The 20,453-nt window shown below is 39.4% G+C and overlaps 1 protein-coding gene across 1 annotated transcript in view; it reads left to right on the top strand.

Annotated features, from left to right (window-relative positions):
- The window catches only part of CABCOCO1 (ciliary associated calcium binding coiled-coil 1), a 303,441-nt gene extending 296,361 nt beyond the window's left edge, over positions 1-7,080 (top strand). Inside the window, exon 6 of the mRNA XM_053692909.1 lies at positions 6,940-7,080. Coding sequence (XP_053548884.1) covers positions 6,940-7,080 — 141 coding nt within the window. The remainder of the gene's footprint in view (positions 1-6,939) is intronic.
- Positions 7,081-20,453: the final 13,373 nt, after the last annotated feature.

Below are 20,453 nucleotides of genomic sequence, written 5' to 3' on the forward strand. Positions count from 1 at the left end.
ACTTTTTTCCCATAGCAGGGGCGGTCCAGCATGATGCACCATGTGACCAGGTGTGGCCACACTGATTTCCTTGTTCCTGAACATGCGGTTTAAGGAGACAAATCAGTTTCTCTGTTTGGCCTGGGTCATAGGAGGTGGTGAGTGCCCCAGCCATTGGGGGTATAAAGGTGCCATTTTTTATTGTTTTCTATAGTCCATTTTATAAGCGCAAGCATGGAGGACTCTGATACGTTAGAGGGTACTCCCTCTTTACCTAAGTCTAATACCTGTCTATATTGTGAGGAGGCCACGGTATACCCACCTGCTCAATTATGTTCCACATGCCTTGTCATGTCAAGGAAAGTCAATATGTTTTGTACCACTGAGCCGTCCACCTCTGAGGAGTCTACCTCCTGTGAGGTGTGCACCCTACAGTCATCTCCTATTACACATGCAGCTTCCCGTAGCACTCCTGATCCTCCATCTGGAGGGGCCCTTTTAACGCCAGACTTCACTGAACAGTTACAAATGGCAGTGTCTGTGGCCTTTAGTGCTTTACCTCACCCCCTGCTAAGCGCAAGCGAAAGGTCAAATATTGCTATCCTTCCCAGGGGTCATCTTATTGGAATTATCTGATACTAGATTCTCAGTTGACGAAGATGCCTCTGATACTTAAGAGGATGCTCTTTCTGGGTCGGAGATCTGCTGCCTCTAAGCCTTCAGCTGTGGAGGAACCAGACTTTAGATTTAGGATTGAGCATTTACACTTTCTGCTAAAGGAAGTTTTGGCTACTTTAGAGGTTCCAGAGCCTAAATTGCCTGAGGAACCTTGTATTCCTAAGTTAGATAAGGTCTACGAGGACAGGGTTGTACCACAGACTTTCCCGGTTCCCGTGAAGATGGCGAACATTATTAAGAATGAATGGGAAAGACTTGGTTCATTATTTTCCCCTTTATTTTCCTTTAAAAAAAATCAAAGTTGTGGGGTTCCATCCCCAAGGTGGATGGCGCTATCTCCATGCTTGCTAAGTGCACTACTATCCCGCTTAAGGATAGTTCGTCGTTTAAGGAACCCATGGATAAGAAAATAGAAACTCTGTTAAGAAAGATGTTTCAACATACGGGATATTTGTTTCAACCGGCAGCGTCTGTTGCTGCGGTTGCTGGAGCGGCTACCTACTGGTGTGACTACTTATCTGAGTTGATCGAGGTGGAGGGTCCCCTCAACGTGATCCAAGAAAGAATCAAGGCCTTAAGGATGGCTAATTCTTTTATTTGTGATGCTAATATGCAGATTATTCACCTGAACGCCAAGGCTTCAGGTTTTTCTGTTCAAGCCTGTAGGGCACTCTGTCTGAAGTCTTTGTCTGCGGACATGACTTTAAAGTCAAGACTTCTTTCCCTTCCATTTAAGGGAAAGATTATTTTTGGTCCAGGCCTGGACTCAATTATCTCTATGGTTAATGGAGGCAAATGTGCCTTTTTACCACAGGATAAGAAGAACAAAGCTAAGGGACAAGGTCCTAATTTTCGTTCCTTTCATTCGGATAAATCCCAACGTTAGCAGCCCTCCGCAAAGACTGAGCAATCCAAGGGAACTTGGAAGCCGGCTCAGTCCTGGAATAAATCCAAGCAGAACAAGAAGCCCACCAAGTCAAAGTCGACATGAAGGGGCGCCCCCCAATCCGGCTCTGGATCGTGTAGTGGTCAGACTGTCACTCTTTTCGGAAGCTTGGTTTGGGGACGTGCAAGACCCATGGGTCCTGGAGGTCATCGCTCAGGCATAGAGGATAGGTTTCAAGTGTTATCCACCCAGGGGCAAATTCCTCTTGTTAAACCTGTCTTCAAGGCCAGAAAAGAGAGAGGCCTTTCTAGGGTGCATGAGGGATCTCTCCTCCCTGGGAGTCATTGTCCCGGTACCTCTTTTTTTGTGGTCCCAAAGAAGGAGGGAACTTTCCGCCCAATTTTGGACCTAAAGTGCTTAAACAAATTCCTATCTGTCTCCTCGTTCAAGATGGAAACAATAAGGTCCATCCTTCCCTTAGTTCAGGAAGGACAGTTCATTAACCACGATAGATCTGAAGGATGCTTACCTTCACGTTCCAATACACAAGGAACATTTCAAGTTCCTAGGGTTTGTGTTCCTGGACCAGCACTTCCAGTTTATTGCACTTCCGTTTGGTCTAGCTACTGCTCCAAGAGTTTTTACGAAGGTTCTGGGGGCTCTGCTTGCAGTGGCCAGAACGAGAGGTATAGCAGTAGCGCCATACTTGGACGATATTCTGGTTCAAGCACCATCCTGTAGCCTGGCATAAGACCATTCGAAAGCTCTTCTATTTCTTCTTCGTTTTTAAGGATGGAAGATAAACTTAGAAAAGAGTTCTCTTACTCCCAGTACCAGGGTAGAGTTCCTGGGTACTATAATAGACTCCATATCCATGAGGATATTCCTTACAGACCAGAGACGTTACAAGCTAACTTCCAATTGTCTTGCCCTCCAGACCTCCTTAAGGCCCTCTGTGGCTTGGTGTATGGAGGTGATTGGTCTCATGGTGTCCTGTATGGACATCATTCCTTTTGCCAGATTCCATCTCAGACCAATTCACCTGTGCATGCTGAAACAGTGGAACGGCGATCATTCGGATCTGTCTCAACAGATTTCTCTGGACAACCGGTCGAGAGAATCGCTCTCTTGGTGGCTCTGTCCAGATCACCTGTCCCAAGGGACGTCCTTCTTGAAACCATCCTAGGAGATTGTGACTATGGACGCGAGTCTCTCAAGATGGGGAACTGTTTGGGGTGCTAGGAAGGCACAGGGTTTTTGGACTCAAGAGGAATCTCTCCTGCCGATCAACATTTTGGAACTTCAAGCGATCTTCAATGCTCTGAACGCTTGGCCTCTTCTGGGTTCATCCCAGTTTATCAGATTCCAGTCAGACAACATTACCTCGGCGGCTTACATCAACCATCAGGGGGGGAACGAGGAGCTCCCTAGCAATGAGGGAAGTATATCGGATTCTGGAATGGGTGGCTGCCCACAACTGCTTGCTCCACAGACAATCCTTTCACCCGGGGGAATGGTCTCTCCATCCCTAGTTGTTTGCAGAGATTTGCAACAGATGGGGATGCCGGAGATAGATCTCATGGCGTCCGGGCTCAATTCCAAGCCACCCAGATATGGGTTGCGGTCCAGGGATCCTCATGCAGAGCTAATAGATGCATTAGCAGTGCCTTGGAGGTTCCGTCTGATCGACATTTTTCTGCCATTACCACTTCTTCCTCGGGTAGTGGCCCGCATAAAGCAGGAGCAAGCATCAGTGATCCTAATTGCTCCATCGTGGCCGCGAAGGATGTGGTTCACGGACCTGGTGGGGATGTCCTTTTGTTCATCAAAATCTAGATTCTCTGAGGCTGACTGCGTGGAGATTGAACGTTTAGTCCTCGCCAAGAGGGGTTTCTCTGAGAGGGTTATTAATACTCTTAATCAAGCTTGTAAGCTCATAAGCCGGTTACTCGTCACATCTATTATAATGTGGAGGACCTACTTATTCTGGTGTGAAGAACGTGGATTCACCTGGCATAAGGTCAGGGTTCCCAGGATTCTCTCTTTTCTCCAGGATGGCCTGGAGAGGGCCTTTGTGCTAGTTCTCTTAAGGGACAGATTTCGGCCCTGTCTGTTTTACTGCATAAGAGACTCCTTTTTGGAGTTTAAATCTTGTTCTTAAAGTATTGCAGAGGGCTCCGTTTGAGCCTATGCATGTAATTGATATGAAGTTACTGTCTTGGAAGGTTCTTTTTCTACTGGCTATTGCTTCGGCGCGCAGAGTATTTGAGATTGCTGCCTTGCAATGTGAGCCTCCTTCAACAAATAAGTATTACCCTGCGCAGGAAAAAGTTTAGAAACACCAATAAGCCAAAGGAAAAAGGAGAAACCCCTATCTCCACAACAAACACAAAAAAATATTAAAAATCTTGTTCAAAAATAGAGCAAGAATTTCAAGAACCTTGGCACTGCAACAAGTGCTGCTAAAATTAGTGATTGGATATAATATGAACTATGTCAAGATACATAAAGTTTAAAGCTTTTAGCCTTAGTGAAAAGAATCAACATATTTTTAAAAAGCAATGGTAAATTTATTACATACAATATTAAACAACTAATAAAGTGCTGATCAGCAAAAAAAAAATAATAATAAATAATAAACAATATAAATAAAATAGTAAAATAACAATGTAGCATAAATTGCTAAATACAGTTAAAACAAATAACAGTGTAGCATAAATAAAAAATGCAATTGAAACAAATAGACCCTGAAATGATGATAAGTCAGAGTGGTGAAGTCCGGAATTGGAGTATTATGAAATCTACATCCACAGCTGATTCCTTGAAAGCAAAATGGAGCTGGAATGACAAACGGATCCAAATCAAAACACAAGCAGAGAACCAAAATTAAGGTGTTCAATTTTACTTACACCGTATTTTGTTCTCTGCAGTGGCGAAAATATATAGAAAATATATAAAAATATAAAACAAGTAAAATAACCATACAGTAGGACTACTGTATGGTTATTTTACTTGTTTTATATTTTTATATATTTTCTATATATTTTGTACTTTGCCACAGTCTTCTTTTACATGAGAGAAATTATTTATATGATGAATTTTCCATTGGGGAATTTTTTCTTGCTAGGCATTTTTAATGTATCAATTTTCCCATTTTTATTTTTTATTGGATTATATATACTTCTTGATGATTGATTGGATGTTCTATGATATATGTCAGTATTTTTACATAAAGAATGAAAAATATATTTAATTTTTCGTTAATTTGGTCTTAGTAATAAAGAAATTCTTCATGTGTTCTTTTTAGGAATAGTCAATGTATATAATGAATTTTTCAAATAGTCAATGTATATATATTTCTGTATTAGGTAGTTAAGATCGCAAAATTTTTTCTTTATTCTAACCATAATGCTTGTTTTTATGTCTTTTTATTTATATTGATGTCAGCTATTAAGTAATAGTATATTACGATGACTAAATATCAATTTGCACACCACTTTGTATCAACTTGTGTTTGAGCGCAATCGCTACTATTATGTTTTATATTTGCAAGGCACTCCCACCTGTGGTACTCAACCAATAACCATAGAGTATACGGGTTTAAAAGATCCTGCATTACATCCTTCTGGAGCTTGACAAAGGCCCTGACCGGGCTGAAACGCGTTGCTCCTCCCACCAGACGTTACCTGACGTTACGTTACATGGCTACCACAGACCGGCTTCCGTGCTGTTTTGAATCTCGAGCGGAGTGGTTCATCTGACACCGGTATCTGCATCAAAGGATTATCCGGCTCTGCTGCAGCTTATAAAGAGGATTCATCGCCACTGCAGAGAACAAAATACGGTGTAAGTAAAATTGAACACCTTAACTTTGGTTCTCTGCTTGTGTTTTGATTTGTATCCGTTTGTCGTTCCAGCTCCATTTTGCTCTCAAGGAATCAGCTGTGGATGTGGATTTCATAATACTCCAATTCCGGACTCCACCACTCTGACTTATCATCATTTCAGGGTCTATTTGTTTCAATTGCATTTTTTATTTATGCTACACTGTTATTTGTTTTAACTGTATTTAGCAATTTATGCTACATTGTTATTTTACTATTTTATTTATCTTGTTTATTATTTTTAATTTTTTTTTTGCTGATCAGCACTTTATTAGTTATTTAATATTGTATGTAATAAATTTACCATTGCTTTTTAAAGATCTGTTGATTCTTTTCACTAAGGCTAAAAGCTTTAAACTTTATGTATCTTGACATAGTTCATATTATATCCAATCACTAATGTGAGCCTCCTTACCTAGTATTCCATGCTGATAAGGCTGTTCATCGTACTGGGTTTGGTTTTCTTCCTAAGGTCATTTCAGATCGCAACATCAATCAGGAGATTGTGGTCCCTTCCTTGTATCTTGATCCTTCTTCTTCGAAGGAATGGTTACTTCATAATTTGGATGTGGTTCAGGCCTTGAAGTTCTATCTTCAGGCTACGAAGGAATTTAGACAAACCTCTTCTTTGTTTGTTGTCTATTCTGGGAAGCGTAGGGGTCAGAAGGCCTCTTCCACTTCCTTATCTTTTTGGTTGTGGAGTATTATTCGCTTAGCATATGAGACAGCGGGACATAAGCCTCCTCAGAGGATTAAGGCTCATTCAACTAGAGCTGTGGCTTCCTCTTGGGCCTTTAAGAACAAGGCCTCTATGGATCAGATTTGTAGGATGGCTACCTGGTCCTCCTTTCATACCTTTTAAAAATTTTACCAATTTGACGTCTTTTGGGAGAAAGATTTTGCAGGCTAGGGTGCCCTCAGAATAGGGCCCGTCTCTTTTTGTACCCTCCCGTTTATTCAGTGTCCTCTAGAGCTTGGGTATATGTTTCTGACAAGTAAGGAATGAAGCCGTGGATTCTCCTCATATTAAGAAGGAAAACATAAATTATGCTTACCAGATAATTTCCTTTCCTTCTGTATGAGGAGAGTCCACGGCCCCCGCCCGTATTTCTCCGTTGTGCGGACCTAAATTTTTGTTTTTTATTCTTCTGGCACCATTTATACCCTGCTATTTCTCCTACTGTTCCTTGTCCCCTTGGCAGAATGACTGGGATATGAGGGAAGTGGGGGAGGTATTTAAGCCTTTGACTGGGGTGTCTGCCTCCTCCTGGTGGCCAGGTTCTGAATTCCCACAAGTATGGAATGAAGTTGTGAACTCTCCTCATACAGAAGGAAAGGAAATTATCTGGTAAGCATAATTTATGTTTTTGCTGTATTTAAAGGACCTTTCATTATTAAGAGTTATTTATTATTTTGCAAAAACATGAAGCCATTAATTTATTTGTATTTCATTTTGTTAAATGTTTTTGAACACACTAATCATTAATTAATTTTTTATTTATTTTTAAACAGCAAACAATTGAAGTTGTGAAACCTGCTGAAACACCTTTTCCAGCACCACTTGAAGAAGGAATATCTTTTGAAGTGTATTCAAAGTATATAGCACCGCTTACACCAATAGCTGGACAGGATACTTTTCAGGTACAATGTTAAATTATGGCTTTAGAATATTGAATGTGCTGAGTAGGGTTTACAGAAATAGTCTGAATTTATATTTCTCCTGTTAAGTGTAGTCAGTCCACGGGTCATCCATTACTTATGGGATATTAACTCCTCCCTAACAGGAAGTGCAAGAGGATCACCCAAGCAGAGCTGCTATATAGCTCCTCCCCTCTACGTCATACCCAGTCATTCTCTTGCACCTAACTAATCGATAGGATGTGTGAGAGGACAGTGGTTATTAAAATGTAGCTTTATTTCTTCAATCAAAAGTTTGTTATTTTAAGCAGCACCGGAGTGTGTTGTTTTTTCTCAGGCAGCATTAGAAGAAGAATCTGCCTGAGTTTGTGTATGATCTTAGCGGACGTAACTAAGATCCATTGCTGTTCTCGGCCTTCTGAGGAGCGGGGTAACTTCAGAACAGGGGACAGCGGGCAGGGTTCACCTGCAAAGAGGTATGTTGCAGTATATTATTTTCTAAGGAATGGAATTGACTGAGAAAATACTGCTAATACCGTTAAAATGTAAGTACAGCCTTAAATGCAGTAGTAGCAACTGGTATCAGGCTGTTATGTATGTATGTTGGCACTGAGGTATTTCTGGGGAATGGCACTTCACTAAGAAAATACTGTATACATATAACTTATAGCCTTCTGCAGTAAAAGCAACTAGCAACAGGCTTGTTTATAACTTCATGTATTTATATTTAAAACGTTTTCTGGCATGTTAATCGTTTTTTGCTTTGAGGTACTTGGTGAAAAATTTTATGGGCATTAATTTCCACTTGGCTGTCGTTTTGTTTTAAATAAAGTCAGTTTATTGAGCTTCCCCACTGTTGTATTATGTGTGGGAGGGGCCTATTTTGGCGCTTTTCTACGCAGTAGAAATTCAGTCACAAGTCTCCTTATTCTCCCTGCATGATCCAGGACGTCTCTACAGAGCTCAGGGGTCTCCAAAACTAGTTTTGAGGGAGGTAATCACTCACAGCAGACCTGTGAGACTGTGCTTTGTCTGTGATAAAAACGTTTATATTTTATTTGTTATTCGTTTTTTGGTATTAAAGGGTTAATCTTCCATTTGCTATTGGGTGCAATCCTTTGCTAAATTAATGCATTTACTGTAAAAAATTGGTTTCTATAACTAATCCGGTGCATTGTTATTTCACTGTGACAGTTTTTGTGTGCTTCTCAAAGGCACAGTAACGTTTTTTATATTACTTGAAAATTGTTTGAAAAGTATTTTCCAAGCTTGCTAGTCTAATTGCTAGTTTGTTTAAACATGTCTGACACACAGGAATCCCTTTGTGCAATATGTTCTAAGACCAATGTGGAGCCCAATAGAAATTTGTGTACTAATTGCATTGATGCTACTTTAAATAAAAGCCAATCTGTACATGTTAAGAAAATTTCACCAGACATCGAGGGGAAAGTTATGCCGACTAACTCTCCTCACGTGTCAGTACCTGCATCTCCCGCTCGGGAGGTGCGTGATATTGTGGCGCCAAGTACATCAGGGCGGCCATTACAAATCACTTTACAAGACATGGCTAATGTTATGACTGAAGTTTTATCTAAATTGCCAGAACTTAGAGGTAAACGTGACCACTCTGGGGTGCGAACAGAGTACGCTGATAATGTTAGAGCCATGTCTGATACTGCGTCACAAGTGGCAGAGCATGAAGACGGAGAGCTTCATTCTGTAGGTGACGGATCTGATCCAAATAGACTGGATTCAGACATTTCAAATTTTAAATTTAAGCTTGAGAACCTCCGTGTACTATTAGGGGAGGTATTAGCGGCTCTGAATGATTGTAACACGGTTGCAATCCCAGAGAAATTATGTAGGCTGGATAGATACTATGCGGTACCGGCGTGTACTGACGTCTTCCCTATACCTAAGAGGCTTACAGAAATTATTACCAAGGAGTGGGATAGGCCCGGTGTGCCCTTTCCCCCCCCCTCCGATATTTAGAAAAATGTTTCCAATAGACGCCACCACACGGGACTTATGGCAGACGATCCCTAAGGTGGAGGGAGCAGTTTCTACTCTGGCTAAGCGTACCACTATCCCGGTAGAGGATAGCTGTGCCTTTTCAGATCCAATGGATAAAAAGTTAGAGGGTTACCTTAAGAAAATGTTTACTCAACAAGGTTTTATATTACAACCACTCGCATGCATTGCGCCTGTCACGGCTGCGGCGGCATTCTGGTTTGAGTCTCTGGAAGAGACCCTTGAATCAGCTCCATTGGATGAGATTACAAACAAGCTTAAAGCCCTTAAGCTAGCTAATTCATTTATTTCTGATGCCGTAGTACATCTAACTAAGCTTACGGCTAAGAATTCCGGATTCGCCATTCAGGCACGTAGAGCGCTGTGGCTAAAATCCTGGTCAGCCGATGTGACTTCTAAATCTAAATTACTTAACATACCTTTCAAAGGGCAGACATTATTCGGGCCCGGTTTGAAAGAAATTATCGCTGACATTACTGGAGGTAAGGGCCATGCCCTGCCTCAAGACAGAGCCAAACCAAGGGCTAGACAGTCTAATTTTCGTGCCTTTCGTAACTTCAAGGCAGGAGCAGCATCAACTTCCTCTGCTCCAAAACAGGAAGGAACTGTTGCTCGCTACAGACAGGGCTGGAAACCTAACCAGACCTGGAACAAGGGCAAGCAGGCCAGAAAACCTGCTGCTGCCCCTAAGACAGCATGAAGTGAGGGCCCCCAATCCGGAAATGGATCTAGTAGGGGGCAGACTTTCTCTCTTCACCCAGGCTTGGGCAAGAGATGTCCAGGATCCCTGGGCGTTAGAAATCATATCTCAGGGATATCTTCTGGACTTCAAAGCTTCTCCTCCAAAAGGGAGATTTCATCTTTCAAGGTTGTCAACAAACCAGATAAAGAAAGAGAAGTTTTTACGCTGTGTACAAGATCTTTTACTAATGGGAGTGATCCATCCGGTTCCGCGGTCGGAACACGGACAAGGGTTTTACTCAAATCTGTTTGTGGTTCCCAAGAAAGAAGGAACCTTCAGACCAATCTTGGATTTAAAGATCCTAAACAAATTCCTAAGAGTTCCATCGTTCAAAATGGAAACTATTCGGACAATCTTACCCATGATCCAAAAGGGTCAGTACATGACCACAGTGGATTTAAAGGATGCCTACCTTCACATACCGATTCACAAAGACCATTACCGGTACCTAAGGTTTGCCTTTCTAGACAGGCACTACCAGTTTGTAGCTCTTCCCTTCGGGTTAGCTACTGCTCCAAGAATCTTCACAAAGGTTCTGGGGTCCCTTCTGGCGGTGCTAGGACCGCGAGGAATATCGGTAGCTCCATACCTAGACGACATTCTGATACAAGCGTCAAGTTTCCAAACTGCCAAGTCTCATACAGAGTTAGTACTGGCATTTCTAAGGTCACATGGGTGGAAAGTGAACGAGGAAAAGAGTTCTCTATTGCCACTCACAAGAGTTCCCTTCTTAGGGACTCTTATAGATTCTGTAGAAATGAAGATTTATCTGACAGAGGTCAGGTTAACAAAGCTTCTAAATGCTTGCCGGGGCCTTCATTCCATTCCACGCCCGTCAGTGGCTCAATGCATGGAGGTAATCGGCTTAATGGTAGCGGCAATGGACATAGTTCCCTTTGCACGCCTGCATCTCAGACCACTGCAATTGTGCATGCTAAGTCAGTGGAATGGGGACTACTCAGATTTGTCCCCTGTGCTGAATCTGGATCAAGAGACCAGAAACTCTCTTCTATGGTGGCTCTCTTGGCCACATCTTTCCAAGGGGATGCCTTTCAGCAGGCCAGATTGGACAATTGTAACAACAGACGCCAGCCTGATAGGTTGGGGCGCTGTCTGGAATTCCCTGAAGACTCAGGGATCTTGGACTCAGGAGGAGAGTCTCCTTCCCATAAATATTCTGGAATTAAGAGCAGTTTTCAATGCCCTTCTGGCTTGGCCTCAGTTAGCAACTCTGAGGTTCATCAGGTTTCAGTCGGACAACATCACGACTGTGGCTTACATTAACCATTAGGGAGGGACAAGGAGTTCCCTAGCAATGATGGAAGTATCAAAGATAATGCACTGGGCAGAGTCACACTCTTGCCACCTATCAGCGATCCACATCCCAGGCGTGGAGAACTGGGAAGCGGATTATCTAAGTCGCCAGACTTTTCATCCGGGGGAGTGGGAACTTCATCCGGAGGTCTTTGCCCAACTTCTTCGGCGTTGGGGCAGACCAGATCTCGATCTCATGGCGTCTCGCCAGAACGCCAAACTTCCTTATTACGGATCCAGGTCCAGGGACCCGGGAGCGGTTCTGATAGATGCTCTGACAACACCTTGGGCCTTCAACATGGCTTATGTGTTTCCACCCTTCCTGATGCTTCCTCGATTGATTGCCAGGATCAAACAGGAGAGAGCATCGGTGATTCTAATAGCGCCTGCGTGGCCACGCAGGACCTGGTATGCAGACCTAGTGGACATGTCGTCCTGTCCACCATGGTCTCTACCTCTGAGACAGGACCTTCTGGTACAGGGTCCATTCAAACATCCAAATCTAATTTCTCTGAGGCTGACTGCATGGAGATTGAACGCTTGATTCTAGCAAAGCGTGGATTTTCGGAGTCAGTGATTGACACCTTGATACAGGCTAGGAAGCCTGTTACAAGGAAAATTTACCATAAAATATGGCGCAAATACTTGCATTGGTGCGAATCCAAAAGTTGCTCATGGAGTAAGGTTAGGATTCCTAGGATATTATCTTTTCTACAAGAAGGTTTAGAAAAGGGTTTATCCGCTAGTTCGTTAAAGGGACAGATCTCAGCTTTGTCCATCCTTTTACACAAACGTCTGTCAGAAGTTCCAGACGTTCAGGCTTTTTGTCAGGCTTTGGCCAGGATTAAGCCTGTGTTTAAAACTGTTGCTCCGCCATGGAGCTTAAACTTAGTTCTTAACGTTTTACAAGGTGTTCCGTTTGAACCCCTTCATTCCATTGATATCAAGCTGTTATCTTGGAAAGTTCTGTTTTTAATGGCTATTTCCTCGGCTCGAAGAGTCTCTGAGTTATCTGCCTTACATTGTGATTCTCCTTATCTGATTTTCCATTCAGACAAGGTAGTCCTGCGTACTAAACCTGGGTTTTTACCTAAGGTAGTTACCAACAGGAATATCAATCAAGAGATTGTTGTTCCATCATTGTGCCCCAACCCTTCTTCAAAGAAGGAACGTCTTCTGCACAATCTGGACGTTGTCCGTGCCCTGAAATTTTATTTACAGGCAACTAAAGATTTTCGACAAACTTCTTCCCTGTTTGTCGTGTATTCTGGACAGAGGAGAGGTCAAAAGGCTTCGGCCACCTCTCTCTCTTTTTGGCTTCGTAGCATAATACGTTTAGCCTATGAGACTGCTGGACAGCAGCCTCCTGAAAGAATTACAGCTCATTCTACCAGAGCTGTGGCTTCCACTTGGGCCTTTAAGAATGAGGCCTCTGTTGAACAGATTTGCAAGGCTGCGACTTGGTCTTCACTTCACACTTTTTCTAAATTTTACAAATTTGACACTTTTGCTTCTTCAGAGGCTATTTTTGGGAGAAAGGTTCTTCAGGCAGTGGTTCCTTCCATGTAAAGAGCCTGCCTGTCCCTCCCGTCATCCGTGTACTTTTAGCTTTGGTATTGGTATCCCATAAGTAATGGATGACCCGTGGACTGACTACACTTAACAGGAGAAAACATAATTTATGCTTACCTGATAAATTCCTTTCCCCTGTAGTGTAGTCAGTCCACGGCCCGCCCTGTTTTTTATGGCAGGTCTAAATTTTAAATTATACTCCAGTCACCACTGCACCCTATAGTTTCTCCTTTCTCGTTTGGTTTTCGGTCGAATGACTGGGTATGACGTAGAGGGGAGGAGCTATATAGCAGCTCTGCTTGGGTGATCCTCTTGCACTTCCTGTTAGGGAGGAGTTAATATCCCATAAGTAATGGATGACCCATGGACTGACTACACTACAGGAGAAAGGAATTTATCAGGTAAGCATAAATTATGTTTTTGTGTAGTAATTATCATACAGTACTGTGTCAAGTGCAGTGATTATTATATAGTATGATACAACCCCTGTGTTCCCTATAAATACAGTTTTGAGCAGCCCAGCAGTGAAATTAGGGAACCACACCCTGCAGCTAACAAACACTACATAATGCAGACAGCAAGGTATAGTTACCTTATTAAATTGTTCACTGCTTGGCGGCTCACAGAATGTGGTCTCACTAGAACTGAATGGTACTGCAATAGGCAATCTACAAAACTAGTAATCATTTAAATGGTTATTGACCTTTAAAGACTTAGATTTCCACTTGAGGCTCCTTGTCTGGACCTACTAAATCTTATTGGTTCTGCATGGCCTAACAGAGTTGTGACAGAAATGTGAAGTCCCCAACACTAACCACTAAATCACTAAATGAATTTTTAGAATTGAATTCTTTATGTTTATGTGCATTACCACTGGTACATTCCAATAGTGTTCTAAGAATTGTTATTTTAATCACTTTATTTTGCTATTTGTATGGCAGCACATTTATAAATGTGGCTTTGAAATATAGAGTTGCTTTTGTTTTTTTAAATGGGTCATACACTGTCTTGACATGTTTGAATTGTTCTCATAGCGCTCACAGTATTTACTAGGCCCTTTCCGTCATCATGATTTGTTGATCTGTCTGGTACACCCCCTTGCAAAAATAATAGTGTATCCCTGATCAAACCTCAATTTAGTTTCCATCAATCTTTCTTTTCTGTGTCCTCTGGAGACAAGTATGACATGGTGTCTGCCTTATCACTTATTATTAGAACCATGGTCTACTAAAATTACTTTGTATATTCTAGAGGTTTTTTTTTGTTTAATGACTCTAGGGAAATGGGGGTAGACATAATGTGAGCAGCAATGAAGGCCTTTTTTAGAGGATCCTTTATAAATAGAGCTGCTAATTTCCATAGATCCATGGGATCTTCCCTGGCCCAACTTTATGGTCCTCTGAGGACGTTGGAAGCTGCAAATTAACAGGCTTTTCAAAATTTGCTTGCTTCTCAACTCTGATTTATAAAAGCAGAAATCTCTCCCAGAGAAGAACTGAAAGTTAAGGAGAATCTACATAAGTAAAGCAGCTGTTTTTTTTTATTTACAAAGGAAATAGGGCTGACAGGTTATTAGCTACTAAACTCTAACTTTGAACACAGCAACAGAGGAATGCCATTGTTAAAAGGTCTGGTGCTATCCCCCAATGAGATTGGACAAGCCTTTGCCACATACTACTAGTCACTCAATACATTTGATCTTAGATTCCTAAGATTTCCCTAAACTTGACCTTGAGGCATACACTTGGCTGTCAAGCTACTTTTAATTAGAGGAGGTCAAGTTGGCTATATCCTCATTAAACATTCATAAATCCCCTGGCCCAGACATGTTTCTCACGAGGGGCACTTCTTAAGTAAGTTTCTTGAGGCGAGCATTGTCACTATTCACAAAGAAGGTAAAGAGTTACTGCCAATCTCCAAATAAATCTAGAGGTTAGAACCTTTCCTTCCATCTGTGGTCCACTTGGACATGGTGGATTTTCCTATAGGAAGACAGTGTACCAACATTACATGCCGATTACTAAATAGTTTCCTAAAGGCATCAGACTTAGGCATGGGGTCTCAACCTCACCCTAGTAGATGGAAAAAATTAGAACAGGCTTCTCTTCCTGTGCATACAAATCTCAAAGATCTCATGTGGATACCACCACTCTATTCTTCTCTCAATCACACTATGCAATGTTTTGATACATAGTTGCCAGGACCACTGGTTTAAGCTCAGACATACTGCCCTGATGGCACTACATCCACCCCCAATCCATTTCCTTGTAGATTAATGTATAATGCTTCAGAATTCCCTATTAAATTATTGAGCCCCACAACACTAACCTCAGTAGTCGACTTCTATAGTGGTGGCTCCTTACTTTTTCACTAAAATATGGCTCTGTCTACTTTCCTCCCCATAAACCTCACTTTCTTGTTTATTGCCTTAGGGTATTATTGCCTAACTGAGCATTCCATAGAATTCCTTAGAGATCACCCTAGATCCCCCTTTTCCTGAATTGTCCTGCATTTCTTAAACTGAAAAATGTGAGAGAGTTGTAAACAGACTGGGATTAAACAGTTTTCTGCAATATAGTGGCAAAAGAGCAATACTTTCTACTAAATCAGCAGTCTACTGTGTTACACTCTATTAGCTATATTGAAATATATTAACCTGGTGACATCTTATTCCTTTCAAATTGCAACATTCTCCTTCCTGTTTGAGGCGTTGTGAGCATACAGGAAGTACCCATCATATTTGGTTCACCTACACACTTATTACATCTCTTTTATATATATATATATATATATATATATATATATATATATATATATATATATATATATATATATATACACAGGTAGCCCTCAGTTTACGCCGGGGTTAGGTTCCTGAAGGAATGGTTGTAAATCGAAACCGTGGTAAATTGAAACCCAGTTTATAATGTAAGTCAATGGGAAGTGAGGCAGTTAGGTTCCAGGCCCCTCTCAAAATTGTCATAAGTAACACCTAAAACATTATTTTTATAGCTTTGAAATGAAGACTTTAAATGCTAAACAGCATTATAAACCTAATAAAATAATTACACAACACAGAATATATACTTAAACTAAGTTAAATGAACAAAAACATTTGCTAAACAGCATTATAAACCTAATAAAATAATCACACAACACAAACTTCACTTGCATTTTTCTGCAAACAGTTCTTTCTATGCATTCCAATCTGGACTGATTTATAGACAGGAAGATCGTTTTCCTTTTGAAATCTGCTCGATAGCTCAGGTCTGGTTAAACTGATTCATTTCAGCTTGCTTGGCTTTGCTGCAACACAAGCGGAGAGCTCCACCTACTGGCTATTTTAATCAATGCACTGCTTTTCAATGCTTTTCAATAGCAGTCACATGACTGGAAAAAAAGGTTGTTATTCTGAAACGGTGTAAATTGAACCGTTGTAAAACGAGGGCCACCTATATATATATATATATATATATATATATATATATATATATATATATATATATATATATATATATATATATATATTTGTGTTTCTTAAAACTTGCACATTTTTATTTTTGTGATTTTCGGTACACACTGGTGTCATATACATGTTTTTTGAAAACTTCAATAACAAATTACAAATAATAGAATATGGTTTAAAGCTTTGTACAAGATATCATATTGTGAGATATTATTTTGTTTATTTGAAAACAGAAAAAAAAATCATCAGTTGGAATTCTACAAATTGGATCATCATGAAATTATTATTTGACTTCTCACCCAATCATTTAAATTTTAAGAATAAGAAGTAACACTGTTGCCATTCACAATTTAAAACATATAGCATACAACTAAGGGCATACATTTCTGCAGTCTTCAAAATAAATTAAAGCCAGGTTTAGTTATGTGGTTGTAAAATGTAGACTAGGGTAGGAATATGTGTTGGAAAGAAATATCTCGAGGGAAGACTTTAATAATATCTGAATGCCAGATACTGCATAAAGTACCCTGAACAGTAAGAAAGGTTTCCTGTGTACTGTATATTGTTTTATTTTTAACCCTATTTTGTTATTGGATTATTTATTTGAATTGTTAGTGACAATAAAATAAGATGTTTTACAAAGCTGTATTATAAATCAAAGAACAAAATAACTACTGTGCTAAGCAGCATAATTATATTCACTAACATGCCTGGTGGACATTGTTATGTTTATCTTGTATTCAAATTATTCAAAGGATTTCGTTTTTTAAAGTCCATACAAAATCTAAAGTTACACAATCAGTTGGTTGTTGTTTTTTTAGATATAGATAGAACCAATGTTTACTCATATATACTGTAAGTATTCAAATAATTAAGTCATAGTATATGTAATATACCAGGGGTTTGAGGATTGATTTTTTTATACTACTGGCAGCCTGACATATGTTTATAATTTTGCTTTGTATCCATTTGGGTTTCATTCCTAAATGCAGATTTGCATAGAAACAGGAAAACAGTATAGTTTTTTTCTCTAAACCAATTCAACTGAAGTATGTTTATTTTTTTAAGTTTAGTATTTTTATTACACTTTTCAAAGAATTTTAGAAAAACAGAGTACAGGTATTTTACAAATAGAATAAATATAATTTACATTATCAATAGTAGCTTAAGCAAATAAACAAAATATAATAAAATGCAATAATTATAATACCCTTGGTAGTAGTAACAAATGGATAAAAATGAGGCTACTAATACGCTATAAGCTACCATGTAATAGCCCCTAGATATATTTTCTTATTTTCCTAGTTATTGCCAGAGTAACAGAGAAAAAACAAGTCTAGTATAACAGATGATAAAGCCTTTCTAAATGCAGTTCTGTTTTTTGTTTTAAATATATTTTTTAAATATATCTTTAAAGGGACAGTCTACACCAGAATTGTTATTGTTTTAAAAGATAGATAATGCCTTTATTACCCATTCCCCAGTTTTGCATAACCAACACAGTTATAATAATACACTTTTTACCTCTCTGATCGCCTTCTATCTAAGCCTCTGCAAACTTCCCCCTTATTTTTTGACAGACTTGCATTTTAGCCAATCAGTGCTCACTCCAGGGTAACTTCACATGCATGAGCTCAATGTTATCTATATGAAACACATGAACTTACGCCCTCTAGTGGTGAAAAATTGTCAAAATGCTTTCAGATTAGAGGTGGCCTTCAAGGTTTTGGAAATTAGCATATGAACCTCCTAGGTTTAGCTTTCAACTAAGAATACCAAGAGAACAAAGCAAAATTGGTGATAAATGTAAATTGGAAAGTTGTTTAAAATTGCATGCCTTATCTGAATCTTGAAAGTTTTTTTTGGACTTGACTGTCCCTTTAACAAATAAATTATCTTATTGAAACTATTTCATAAAAGTCATAGGTCCGCTAAATATCCAAATACAAGATATACTGTATGTTGGTATTCATAATTATAGGGGCTATATTAAAGGGACATTCCGGTCAAAATTGAAATGCACATAGATAAAATACATCTTTGAATAGAAACATATTTTCAATATACATATACTGTCAAAAATGCTTCTGTTAAAACTTATCACTGTTTAATGTTAACATTTGTCACCGCATGTAAATGTGACGCACAACTAGAAATTCTCAGTGCACCAACATTTTAAACACAGCACTTGCTCAGAGAGCCAGGGGAGCTTGTATTATGTCAGCAATGATGCAACTTAAGTCATTATTAAATTATACAAGCGCCTTAGACTCTCTGAGCAAGTGCTATGTTTAAATTACTGGTACACAGAGTCTACTTAAAGGACGGCTCAATTACATAATTGACAAGTGCATAATAAAATATTCAATGGAATAATGCCATCTCTGAATTTCAAATAAGCAGTAGATTTTTTTCTCACAAATTTATTTTTATCCCATTTTCCGGCACCCTTCTATCATGTGACAGACATCAGCCAATCACAGACTATTATACGTATACCCTGTGAGCTTGTGCACATGCTCAGTAGGATCTTGTTCCCCAAAAAGTGTGCATAGAAAAATACTGTTCAAAATGTGATAATGGAAGTAAATTTAAAAGTGTCTTAAAACTGCATGCTCTATCTGGATCATAAAAGTTTTTATTTTGAATTGAGTGTCTCTTTAAAAACACTCTTGAAAAAAGCTTTAGCTTTTACTAGAAGAATTTTTGCTAATACATTTATATTGCAAGAATGCTTCTATGCAAAAGTGAAATGCACCTCTGTCCATTCCAATTTTGACTGGAATGTCAAATTCCATGGCTTGTACATAGGCAACATGTCATAGGCCTCTGCAAGCATCTAATATTTTTAGCCAAATTAAAAAAAGATTTATGTTATATATCAGGGCTTAAGAATGAACCAATTGACTCCCATAAAAATATATATCTTGTAAAAGGACTAACAGTAGGGACTATAACATTTCAGAGGTCTTCATCCATGGAAAGACTAGTGCAGGAATTTGCTCCACAAATAATTGCTGGTAGGTAAAAAAGGGTAAATAAGAATGTCCAATGCTTTCAAAGCAACCCATGGCTACCTAGCACAGCAGAAATCCTGCAACATTTTACAAGCCTGTGCAAGAACGGTGTTTTTATGAAATAACTAACAAAATTACATCCTTTAGTTATTAGGAGTCAATTATCCCTCACATCCTATTTAATCATATGTATTGGATGTTCATTTTTGCCTTAAGTTATGGAAGTTATGGATAGACTTTTTTTTTAGCAAATGCATATGAAGAACTTGGGGCAACCTCAAAGAGAAGGCCAGTGCCAGATGGCACAATACAGGATTAGCGAATATTGAAAAAGAAAGGTGAGCGGGTTTTGTATTGACAGTAAATAAGATCTAATTAGTTAATCATTAATACTTTCTCTGGAAACCTGCCATTAGGCAAAAACTGTATATTTTTTGACCAATGGTAGTATAAAAGAGTAATTTTGAAGTAAGTGAGAATAAGGCCCATTAGTTTTTTTTCTTGGCTTTAAACAATTAGCCTTCTGTTGATATAGGAAATTATTATTATGGGTTATGATCATTTTCTAACAAAAAGTGTCTCCATTTGGAGATGGCTAGGTTCAGAACCATAAATTCTTCATTGCTCACACCATTCAAAAGTTCAAAAGTTACTGTTTATTAAACCTATTTGAGAAAAAAATGGACAGGGTAGAAAGACAGGGAAACAGTGCAAAAAAACAGCTTCTGTATGTATATGTATTAGGAACGTACATTCGTTTTTGGACGAATGTTCATTCGTATCGAAAATCGGATATCCGTTTTCATAAATTAAAATTAATATATGAATGAATGCATCAACAAAATTTAAAGAAAACTAAAAAATACTGACAAAATTAATCAGTATTTCTTTGTTTCCTTTAAATTACTTTTAAAGGGTAAAATACTTTATTTCTTAAAGGGTAAAATACCTTAACACGTTAACCTGATCCTCATCTTGACATGTCCCAGCCATGCTAACAGGAGGCTTAGTGTGTTCAACACCTAGGACCTGCAATAACTTTAGTGCAGGTCCTGGGGTGCTGAACGCACTAAGCCTTCTCTGTCAAGCAGAGGAGCGGGTTAGCGCAGCACAGCTCTAATTTCTCTTGTAAGGTGTATCCAGTCCACGGATCATCCATTACTTGTGGGATATTCTCATTCCCAACAGGAAGTTGCAAGAGGATCACCCACAGCAGAGCCGTTATATAGCTCCTCCCCTAACTGCC

Source organism: Bombina bombina, chromosome 9 (assembly GCF_027579735.1).
Source record: "Bombina bombina isolate aBomBom1 chromosome 9, aBomBom1.pri, whole genome shotgun sequence".
NCBI lineage: Eukaryota > Metazoa > Chordata > Amphibia > Anura > Bombinatoridae > Bombina > Bombina bombina.